The 12962-nt window shown below is 25.3% G+C and overlaps 1 protein-coding gene across 1 annotated transcript; it reads right to left on the reverse strand.

Annotated features, from left to right (window-relative positions):
- Window positions 1-1128: 1128 nt before the first annotated feature.
- Window positions 1129-9686, reverse strand: LOC114121837 (uncharacterized). The gene is made up of 11 exons (XM_050200208.1): window positions 9471-9686; window positions 9007-9384; window positions 8600-8756; window positions 7923-8030; window positions 7638-7846; window positions 4057-4296; window positions 2564-2785; window positions 2242-2442; window positions 1783-1942; window positions 1580-1690; window positions 1129-1519 (listed from the first exon to the last, which is right to left on the reverse strand). The coding sequence occupies exons 1-11, from the start codon at window positions 9567-9569 to the stop codon at window positions 1314-1316; spliced, it is 2091 nt and encodes a 696-aa protein (XP_050056165.1). The 5' UTR covers window positions 9570-9686; the 3' UTR covers window positions 1129-1313.
- Between the last annotated feature and the right edge of the window lie 3276 nt (window positions 9687-12962).

A 12962-nucleotide genomic window follows, 5' to 3' on the forward strand; every position in this document is an offset into this window, starting at 1 on the left:
CGAGGCAGGTTCTAGTAGAAAATTAGACATGGTATGTACCTTGGGTGATCAAAGTTAGAAACGTCACATTCAATTATAAGATAATAATAATAAAAAATTAATAACTAAATACTATAAAAAGAGAGATACATTTTTTTTTATTTGTTGAATTAAAGATTTTTTATTTAACCCTTCTTTCTACTTAAATAATATTTAAAATATCTTTGTATAATCTTTGTATTATGTAAATATATGATTTGTAAATTGGGCGAGCGCCAGTGTTGTGTTATAAAAATAATATAAAATAAAAAATATGCAGGGTACTATTTTTCCCTATCTTGTATAATATTGTATAGTTTAGTTTTCTAAATTAAAAAAGTTATGTGTAAATGATTTACTTACATATTATACAAGAAGTATGGATTAAGTATTTTAATAAATCATTTGATAAAATAGTTGATTCAATATCAAAATAATTAAACGAATAATATTAGAATTAGAATTCATACATTTTTCTTTCGACTTGCGTCCATGCTATTAAATTGCATATCCATATTGCCGTGTTGAAACTAAAATCATTTTGTTTTATTTGTTTGGTTATTGTATTCCCTAAATAACAGCTTTAGATAAAAACATTAATGTATTTTATTATAAAATAAACATTCACAGACAAATTTCAATTCAATATTTACATTTTCGACGAGTAGTTTTAAAAGATTTGTCAATTTCCAAAAAGTAGCTGCAAACTTTTAACTTCTAAATTACATTTTCTTATGACATCTTCTATGTGAATAAAAATGAATATACCTTTGAACTATATTCACGATGTAGATAAAATTATATGGATAATTATAAAGATAGATTATTCATTTACAATGTGATCAAGTCCCACTGTGAAGGAAGCGCTGTAAAAATTATACAATTTGTCCAACCCTATGATTCCGTCAGCAATCAATCCTCAGCACCGCAGTGCATGCTGTGAAGTTACCTCTCATGACTGATGTGATAATAACTATTTTTTTTATGAAAACTTTTTTTTTGTAAACATGAATTATTAGATTTATTTTTCTTTTTCTTTATAATAATTGTTTGATTTGCATCTTACTTATGCAAATAACTAAGTAATTCAAACTAAGATAAAAGCAATAATTCTAAAGATAAACTAAATAATTTATTTATATGTATTATTTTTAATGAAATAAATATAAATGGTTTGTTGAAACATACAACATAATATTGTTATGTCACTAGGTATACATTTTAAATTTGGTATATTTATACTGTTTGCTTATTTCTAATATATCATTTCATAAACTAGAACTATTTCGTTTAAATTATAAAATTGGTGTACCACTTATAAAATAATCTTCAAATAAACAATCATTGTAACCACGACGGATTTTGAAAAATCCTTTGTCCCCCCAAGAAGTTCCCCACGAGTTGGCAGCTAACCAATATTGAACGCCTCTGTACACACCCCATCCAATGACCTTTACCGTAATCTGACCGAGTAGTTTTCCAGTTACATGTCGATAAACTCCTGAAAATACAATAATTTGATAAATTTATATGTAAAATTTATTTTTATATTATATCGTACCAGATCTGTATGTTAGAAAATCTTCATAAACACGCATTATAGCAGTTGTAGGCCCGTGCTTCATCAATTCTTTCCTGATCATTCCCGGACAATACCTTTCAATTCGTACTCCTAATATAAATAATAATATTTAAATATTTAAAAAATACAATTAATATAATTATTATTATTATTTAATTTCAATGGGTTTTCCATTAACCTACCCTTTGATATGTCTTTTAGGAAAGGTTTTGAATAATTTGGATTGTAGCAATTTAAATTGCATTTTGGTGTTTCTGATTTATATTTTCCACACATATACGATGTTCTTCTTTCATCCAAAACTGTATGGTTACACGGTGGTATCAACCATGGTTGACACCCCTATAATGAGATACTTGTATTTAGTGATCAAAATTTATAAATCAAAATCTATATTTTAATAATAACGAAGATAGCATAATGGATTCTTTCAAAAAATATTAAATTAATGTATGTAATTCTTATTTGTAAGTTAAGTTAAATTTTTTTTAAAAAAATAAGAAAAAATAAGTAAATATATAAACAATAATGTTGAATTTACATGTTATGTGAAAATAATTTTCCAAGTAGAATAAATGTATGATATAGTTTCAAAAATTTATCTCATGTATTCAATATAAATTAAAAGTAAATCAAATTACTTCATTGCTACCGTAATCTCCACCTGTGACCAATCCTCGTTTTGTCCAATAGTTCCATGCTGCTCCAGAATAGCCACCATTGCATCCGTCACCACAATCATCACAACAAGACAAAACTTTTTGTGGAGAATAGAACGCTGTTATATTTTTTTTTGACTTTACACATATGCGGTCGTTAATAGCCGAAGTGACGGAAATTGCCTAATAATATATATATATTATATATAATTCAATAATTTGTCATCCATAAATTTTGATAATACATTTACGAACATTTATTTAAGAACATTGTAACTGAATAAACTATAAACCTAATACATACCCAGTCAGCAGCACAATTTCCTTGGTTCCATATGTGTGAAATAGAAACGCATTCAAACCAATGATTTCGGGCGTCGAAATTTTCAGGAAAACCATTAAATCCATTCGCATCGTGATTATCTTCTTTATGACCAATAATATCGATCATTTTATCATTTTGTTGATGGCCCCAAGTTCCAACTATATTTTTATAGTTAGACGTACTAAAATGATTAATTCCGGCCTATACACAAAAATGATATGACATATTTATTTTATTAGTTGGTTTGGGCAGGTTTAGTCCAGCTTATACCCATACAAAATTATATTTATTAATTAATACAAATTTTGTGAATATTTGTGCTTAGTGTTAATGAAATATAAAATCATGATTTTAATAAAAATTAAAAAAAAAAAAATTAAGTAAATAGATTCAGTTATGAATACGTATATTGGGTGATACTTGATAAAAAAAAATTGTATTTATTTTGTATTATTGGAAAGTTGATCGATGATATAATAATAGATAATGTGTTAACATTTTTATTTTTATTTTATCCATTGAGTTATTGCATTTTGTTAAAATAATACTTACAAAATATAAATTTTAAATGGAAATGAATTCAATAGCAAAAAATCATTTTTTATTGTCATTAGGGGAATTTTATTAAATTTCAACTATCTATTTGATAATTTAACGCAATACTTTATGTAAGCAAATGTTACGTTATTTTTAATGAATTCGTAATTAAAGAACATTTGTTGCATTTGGTAAACGATTTTGAGTGATGGTCGTGGTTCTAAGAAATTTACATTCTTTTGTAAATATATAATTAAAAAATCTTTTAACTTAATGATTAGAAACTTTGAAGTTGAAATTTGTATTCAACTTCAAATTGAGACATTTTAGTAGCTAATTTTATAAAATAATATTTTTATAGAAACATAAAATATCAAAATCAAATTATTGTTGGGTAGTAAAATAAATTTAAAAAGGAATCGTTACATGATATCGTTTATATAATAAGTGTTTTAACGTATTTAAAATGTTTAACTTAAAAAATTCTTAGAAAATTATTTCAAACTATACATCTAGTTAGAAAATGTAAATTATAAATAATCATAAATATTAAAATTTCTAACTAAAATAGCTATAGTATATTTTTTGAATGAAAAAAGTTATTAATTAAAACTATGATAATGCATATATGCATAATAATCTATTTTTTTTATTTATAAAAAATTAATTAATAAATTCAATATGATTCAATGAATAGACGAGTTATATATTTTAAGTTAAGTATACATAGTTGACATTTTACAAAGTTTCTTAAAAAAACCTATTTTTAGTAGTTTTAAAGCCTTAAAAAAATAATATAGATAGTTTATGATAAAAATTATCAGCTAATAACTTAGGAATATGAAATAATTAATATTATATTGAAAAAACGTGAATTAAAAACATTTGATCTTAATTATTGTGTCTTATTTATTTTTATTTTTATTTTTACTTACTTCCCATGATACGTTAGCACGGTTAACGTGTTCGACGATATGTTGTAGTTTAAATTTTGCATTGCACGACAACCAAATATTACAAAATAATAGTAACAATAATATCTTCTTATTTCTAAACATGATGATGATTGAAATAAGTAATTTTTGTTGTATGTGAATACTAAAAAATAATTTATTGATATTTATTGTTAAATAAAGACTGAAATTATAATCTTTTAAAATAACACTTAATTTTAAGTGTCATGTTCGTTTGTAAATCAGATTTACTTATCAAAAATTAATATGGTATTGTTTACTCAATATATATTATTGTAAATTTGTATTTTTTTTCAAATTGTGTAAATAGACAAGTTTTTTCGTGTCTGCATTTATTTAGATAAAATATTATCTAATACTTCATAATAAAATATGTATTATACCTACGTGACAGTTTTTAATTTAAGAGTAATACCATTTACCAACACTATTGACATTGAGTAAAATTTTGTATTACTCGTCATTGAGTAGGTCATTGTAATGAACGTGTAAAATTTGAATTCATGTAAAGTAATTATACTCAGTGTACGATTGAAAATGATTCCTCCAAGATATGGTCTATTGGCCTATATTTCTAGGGTATTTTTTTTTATTTATATTGTTATTAATAATAAAATAGGATGAACTAATTGTTTCCAAAATCAAATCGCATATACTTTTTAATAGTTATATTATTTGGTACACGTAGCTGTTATTATAAATATATAATAAATACAAATTTTATAAAATTAATTTTATTAATTATTTACCTATCAAAAACATAGGCTTGCCTACGGATGCAGTAGAAATCTATTTGTTGCATCTGCAACATTTTTTGAGCCGAATTATTGGCCAGTAGACCTTGACGGTGCAAGTTATAGCTACTTATTCAAAAAGTCAACATGAGCTGCTTTATTATGTATCATGTATCTGTAATTAAAATCTACGCAAGTCTATGATTATTAGTTAATCCAACGTAGAAGAAGAACGTGAATCAGTTCATGAAATAAAATATAGTTTAAAACAAACATAAATATTCAAAGAAAATTATTGGTTAACTATATTAAATAATAATATTATTAGTGGCATAATATTTTAAACACCTATCTCTGAATAATATCTTTTAAATATTAATAAAATAACTAAAATAGTAATTTGTATTTAAATTTCCAATTTTGTAAAAATCTCAAGTGGAAATTATTATAAAAAAATTTGAATTTGTATTTTTAAGATTTATTTATTGAAGTAAGGATAACTTATAAAGAACGCTTTATTACGGTTACAAACATAAACTATAAAAATTTCAAATTTTACAAATTTTATTGATTTTACGAAAGTTTCATATTTAACCTAACCTACTGTGAAATTTGAATACGAAAAAAAAACATAGTATTAGAAATCTCAAAAAGTATAACTTTTAAAGCATCCATAAACAAAAAAATAACCTAAAATGTTATGAAGATTATATTATTTCTATTAAATGCTAATATGAATATTTGGTAAAAATTTAAATTGTTTACAGTTATTCATTATTTAATTTTATTAAATAATGACATTTTTAGTTTTGACAGATTTTTTTACTTTTCTGATTCTTTTGATAGATTCATCATTAACCTCATAAAGTTAGATCCATTTTTTTTATGTGATAACAAACATATAAATATATTTTGAGACATAAGTCATTTTTATCAATACCTATGATATTTGCTTAGCGATGTGATAACATTTTTAAAAATAATTTAGGTATTGTGAGAAATGACTCGATATTCAATTTTATCTAAAACAACTATAAATTTGAGTTTGTACATAATATAAAAAATATAAATTGTATTCATTGAATGGTATGACATATGCCCCTTAGTCTAAAATCGTCTTTTATGAGTATGAACTATAATAAACGGTTTACATAAATTATAGTAGTGATACTTATCATATACTTTCATGTTTTATTGACTGTATAGTTACCACTTATTAACTAGAATTGTATTAACTATTTTAATATTTAATATCAACGTACTGTCCATTAATAATATATTTAGGTTCTATTGACGCACCAATTCCATAAAGGCTATATTTTATTAACAACAACTATGTACGATTTGCGTTTTATATTGTATAGGTACTCTAAAGTACGTTTCTATTTCAAATTATTATAATGCTTCGTGTACTTATGTATGCATCTATTATTATCTATTATGTATCTATTATTATTATTATTATTATCTATTATTATATTTTACCTACTATGAGATATATTTGTTTTTATTTTCAATAGTAGAAACCATTTTGTATATTCTATTTGAAATACAATTTAAAAAGTCTTTTCAAAAACAGATTATGTAATAGCAAATAGTATTTTAAATTAATTTTGTATTTTATACTTTAAAGAGATATTTTAACCATTTGGTCCAACTCTTGGATAAATAGATAAAGAGGTTCTACAATTCACACATTTATATTAATATTATTAATAGTACGGGACTAGTCATCTAAGAAAAAATCCCTTTTACATTCTATCTTCACCAATTCAGAATCATTATAATAAGATCACACTTTAACCTAACTTGGTGGATTATGGTGTATTATAGGCTTATCAATTCAATAACGGTGTAGCGAATCTAAACTCATACTTAATCCTCTACATGAAATCGAGGAACTTGAGGACTTCCACACATAATAAAAATAATAAGTGTCGAGTAAACGACAATAATATATTTTAAAAATATATACGTATTTAAATAAACAATATATTACTTGTCTAATCAACCAATTTATTATATAGCAGTATATTATGTAAAAAAATAATAGGTACATTGACTAAATAACAAATACATAAAAAAATAATATTAACTATTATGATTTTTATAAAATATTTATAGATAAAGAATATTATAAAAATACTCGTATGTATTAGCGTATGAGAAATAAGAAACATTGTTTGATATTTTTAGAACGAGTTTATTATACTTTCAAAATATGATGTTTTAGATTAACAGTGAAAATTTGCTACAGTAATCGTGTTTGGATCAATCTATTTAAGTTTGTAAATTTGCTTATTTTTTTTTTTTTAATTCAAAAATATTGCAATTTACTTGTATTGTAGTATTGTATAGTTATTAGTTAATATTTAATTAATAATTTCAAATTATCAATCAATATATAATAATATATTAAATATAGTTATTTATTTATCATATATTTAAACTTAACTTAATTATTTTACCGCAATGGTATTAAATATTATACTTTTGATGTATTGTATAACAATTCTGTTATTTGGTTAAAATAGTTTTTAAATAACTGTACTAAAAGTGCTTGTATATCTAGAGGATCATTTAAAAATAATACAAATAGTTAGGTATATAAAAATATAATAACAGCTTTCAGGGTACTTGAAAAAAATGTAAGCTATGGTCTTTGAAGTGATAGGTTTTTTTAATTTTAACATCATGCTATTTACATGTCAAACATGCTAAATACATTATTCAAAGTAGATACTTATAACAAACACTTGAATGATGCTTATTTATAACAATTTTTATGGTATTATGAATAATTCATTATAATGGTAATCCAGCGTACATTTTTTCTTGAAAAAAGCATCCGTCATTGCCTCTTGAAATCTTAAACGTTCCCTTATCTCCCCAATCTGTACCAAATGAATTGGCTACTAACCAATACGGTACACCATTTTCTTCACCCCAACCGATAATCTTCACGCTTTGTACAGTGAAGAAATCATCCGTAGAATCCTCGTCGTACTGATATACACCTTAAAAATTTAAAAAAAAAAGTATATTAAATGTAGGTAGTATATACTATTACAAAAACATAAAATTTTCACATACCCGATTTGTAATCGATTAAATCTCTATACATGTAGAACTGAGTTGTTATCGGACCATTATCAAAAATTTCTTTCATAGCCATAAAAGGATAAACTTGATAATATTTACCTATATTTTTAAAAACAATAATAATTAAGAATTATAGAAATATAGTTGAAACATTAATAATATATTAACGATAAGATATTACATAGATAGCAATGACATGGGACGGATCAAAAATATTTATAGTTATATGAATTCGACAGAAATGATAAGTCCATGAATTTGATAGACGATTAGAGTGAAATTAGATTTACCAACTATAATTTTTATAATTGCTTAAAAATTAAATAGTTTCAATCATAAGTTTGAAAAAAAATAATAACATTTATAATGCACTGAATATAGAAATAATCTCAAACAATTTGAAATGTGAATTCTGTATACACATATAAAGAAGTATTATATATATATAGTTTATAAGTTAACATATTATATCTTTTTTGTGTAATTTAAATTACATTATGGATTCATTATTAGCTTAAATTATTTTGGATAAAATTTAAAGTTTATTTTAAAATATACAATCCTAGGTAACATAACAAACGTGAAATCCTAAAATATAACTAAGAAAATTACACAAAATAAATTATTTATGATAATATATTTTATAATAATATTATAGTGTTATCTACCTTTATAAATATCGGTTTTGAATGAAGTGTAATAATTTGGGTTATTACACTGTATTTCACATGCTGGTGTTTCTTCTCTGTTATATGTTGTACAACTGTGTCTAGGTGATTTTTCATTTATTAATTTACATGGTGGGATCATATATGGTTGACAACCCTAAAAAGTAAAATATATTTTTTTTTAATGATTTTGTTATTTTTGAATAAATAAAAGTAAGAAAAAAATAGATTTATTTTCAAATTGGATCGAAAAATTATCGAAGTGGGTTAAATAGATACCAGGATTAAATTTGATACTCTATTTAGTCAAAATGAAATAAAGTATTTCAAATCATATTAGGTATTATTATTTTTATTAATTAAGATTCGAAAACTTAGGCCATTAGCTGTGAGATTTTTTATGTTACCTGGTTGGAGTTGTAATCACCACCTGACACAAACCCATGTCTCCTATAAAAGTCCCAAGACTCGAATTGTGATCCACCATCACATCCATATCCGCACAAATAACAGCAAGAAATAATCTGCTGTGCAGACATTATAGGATTTTTTGTCTCGTTCGAATGGATACATATTCTATCAGTTACTGCAGACGCTACCGATATGGCATAACTCGAACGACAGTTTCCTTGATTATAAATATGACCGATCGATGGGCAATTTGGCCATCTTTTTCTTGCATCGAAATTTATTGGCAGTCCATTTGTATAATAAACACTATTACCTCCTCCATATGAGTTCCACTTTGCTTCACCCTTGTTGTAAAGCGCAGGCTCTGAATTAAGCTACTCAAAACGTGAATCGTTATTAATTATTATAAATGCTTTTAATAATACCTTTTAAATATATATATATTAAAATAAGTGCAAACCTTGATTTGATTGTTTTCATTATATTGGTAATTTGTTTTAGTATCCTGACCGGTGGCATATACTATGAAAATCGAAATAAATAACAGTTTAAAAACCATTTTTAAAAAAAAATTTAACCATAAACGTTGAAATTTATAGTTATAACGCCACGTTTACAAACTATTCGGAAACAGATACATTCACGTCTGACTTAAACTTCAAGAGTAGTTCTATATAAAAAAACAAAAGATTGCATAGTACTTAAAAAGCATTTAAGCTGCTTATGAAACTATTAAAATAAGTATTATAATACAAAAAATATTGATTACCAGAATACATATTAGGTATTATCATATTAAAGTTATCGTCATTATTAATTGTACTATCTAGTTTTGAAAATTGAAACAATATCATTTATATTCACTTTTAGTTTTAAATTATACCATTATAATAATAGTGTTTTTATTGCATAATAATTAAAAGCAAATACTTCAAATAATAAAAGTGTGTAAACATTTATTACACACAAATTATAAAAAATACGAACTATTTGAATAAGTTATTATTATTTGTTTTCCTAATCTATTGTAATATTGCTAATATTGAATACGTTCCATTTAATATAAGTTATTAAGATATAAATAATTTAAACGTAAAAAAATAAAAATGATATGTTTTAAATATTGTGAACTAGTGTGGACAATTTTTTTAATCGATAGCATACAGTGAATTATAACAGTACATAATTAAGTACCAATGCTAACTTTAAGTTTATAGTTATAATTTTTTAAACCTAGACTACCTTCCCACGATTAACCGTATTTATCGATTAACCATCATTACTCACGCGTTTCAGAAAAATCGTATTGTCTATGTGAGGACTAGTTTATTCGAAATGATTTTTCTTATTCTTACTATTTTTTTTTTATTTGTCAAACAATAAGAATTAATCAAATTTTTTAAAAAACAATAATTGTGAATACATAATAAATAATTGTCAATTATAATATATTTTCGAATCTATAGGTAATATGCGTAGTAAATGTATTTCTAGTACATTAAAAAAAAAAAATAAATAATCTATCAATAAGTAATATCAAGTTATCATATAAATATGAATGTTATAATTATTGAAAAAATAATAAATAATGTGTATTATTATGTTATATGTTTAAAAATATTTTTTTGTCACGCCTGCACCGAAAGTTTGGTTTTCGACCACGGTTGAAGCGTTCGAAAGCGTCCTTTTTCCGTCCAGCGGGCGGTAAAGTGGAAATCCCCAAAGTGCCGGGCGGAAAAGAGGAAATCCCCAAAAGTGCCGGGCGGAAAAGAGGAATTCCCCAAAAGTGCCGGGCGGAAAAGAGGAAATCCCAAAAGTACCGGCCGCCGGGCGCGTAGGTATCCCCTGCACAACCAGAAACTAAAATGTACACCTACCACGGTTCTTACAAAACATAAACTTTTGGTTACATCTTAAATGTATAGTAACCTCCTTGCATGACGCATAAACATTTAAACATATTTAATTTGCACTGTTGGGCGTGACAAAAAATAGTATGTGTGGCTCGTGCGGGAAGGCAATTTCAGTCTTGGGCGAAATGCGGCACTTGCCTACGGCTCGTGCCGCACACAACGCCCTCGACTGAAATGGCTCACTTCCCGCCCTTGCCACACAATATACTATTTGTCACGCCTGCACCGAAAGTTTGGTTTTCGACCACGGTTGAAGCGTTCAAAAGCGTCCTTTTTCCGTCCAGCGGGCGGTAAAGTGGAAATCCCCAAAGTGCCGGGCGGAAAAGAGGAAATCCCCAAAAGTGCCGGGCGGAAAACAGGAAATCCCCAAAAGTGCCGGCCGCCGGGCGCGTAGGTATCCTCTGCACAACCAGAAACTAAAATATACACCTACCACGGTTCTTACAAACCTTAAACTTTTGGTTACATCTTAAATGTATAGTAACCTCCTTGCATGACGCATAAACATTTAAACATATTTAATTTGCACTGTTCCTATATAAGTGCGTCGAACGATGCGTTAGTAATAGTCTATAATTGTTGCATAGATTCCTGCATAACCTTTTTCATAAACGCAGGGACGTGACAAAAAATAGTATGTGTGGCTCACTTCCCGCCCTTGCCACACAATATACTATTCGTTTCTTGTTCACTAATTTAACCTTCTTCTAGATTATTTTTCAAACTTCCGGTCTCGAGACTAATTGTTAATCAAGGTTTTATAATATATGACATTTATGTGTATTGAAATAACCAAGATTTTAATAGCGCCACTTAATCCGTTTATTTAACTACACCAGCTGTAGTTTAATGTCAACGTATTCGTATTACTTTTTTATCGAGTCTATTACATTTATTACAGCGTAACTCTATATACTTATCTATTGCCATCAGTGTTTTGTTCTGAACTAATAAATATTAATTCTTCATTATACAATAATAGTTTACAAGAGTTACCTACTTCAAAGGTAATGTTAAAATTTAAGATGTTCTACTGTATAGTAAGCTTCGAGTGTACGTCTTCATTGAATTGGTCATTAAAATGAAAAAATTAAATTAATACTCTGTGAAAAACCTTGTATGTGATAAATAATGCAAATCTCAATTTCAAACGATATTTTATAATATATTTAAATTATTTTAAGTTCTTTATTTTATTTTTACAATAAAATAGTTAGATCATTAGTTCAATAACATAAAATATTGTATTATATTAAAAATTGATTGTAATAACTAATAATGTATTTTTTCCCTATTTTTTGGTGGATGTTGTGTTTGAGTATTGCTTCTTCGTAATGTCTGTACTCTGTGAAAATAAGTTTGATTATAAATCAAATATAAATTATAAATTATAAATCCGTATGAAGATGGTTGGGTCTTTGTTTCTCATTATATTTTTTAACGCATTTTTGACCATATCAAGAAATTTTAATTTGGCACTGATAGAATTTTATTTGAATAAAAATATGAATTTAGGTTGAAGTTTTCATGAAAATGATAACATTTTTTTTTTAAATTATATTATTAATATAAACAATTGATAGAGTTAAAGATAGAGTTATACCAAAATATAAAACTGATCGTTTTTTGATATTTGTTATTTACTTTTCTCAGTGGTAAATATATTTAAGATTCTCAATAAGTAATAATATCTCAAAAAAGTATACGGAAATTTTTATTTTAACCTATTTTTTTTTTTTTTTTTTGATTAATTAATTTTAATTAGCTCATTTAAACCGTTATAAATAATACAATTTTAAGGTTTTTTCTTGTTCCTAAAAGGTACCACCAGCAAAAAAAAAAAAAAAATAATATACGCAATTAAGTAATTAGTATATTATATACGTATCGATCCCCCTAGAATTTAAAATTACATACATCGTGCTGTTAAGTTGCTTTGTTGCTAAATACCTGGTTGAAATTAAATTAAACCATTTTCATTATACTTATAACTACTTAATAATATTCGATGTATTTACTTATTAAGTCTTCTTTTTGAT

The sequence above is a fragment of the Aphis gossypii genome, chromosome 2 (assembly GCF_020184175.1).
Source record: "Aphis gossypii isolate Hap1 chromosome 2, ASM2018417v2, whole genome shotgun sequence".
NCBI classification, from domain to species: domain Eukaryota; kingdom Metazoa; phylum Arthropoda; class Insecta; order Hemiptera; family Aphididae; genus Aphis; species Aphis gossypii.

What these genes read in the sequence shown, in the direction of transcription:
- LOC114121837 (XM_050200208.1), bottom strand. Translation starts at nt 9,569, where the DNA reads ATGGTTTTTAAACTGTTATTTATTTCGATTTTCATAGTATATGCCACC. An exon ending in ATGAAAACAATCAAATCAAG is followed by an intron (nt 9,385 to 9,470) that starts GTTTGCACTTAT and finishes CGTTTTGAGTAG; the next exon opens with CTTAATTCAGAGCCTGCGCT. An exon ending in GAGATTACGGTAGCAATGAA is followed by an intron (nt 1,943 to 2,241) that starts GTAATTTGATTT and finishes ATCTCATTATAG; the next exon opens with GGGTGTCAACCATGGTTGAT.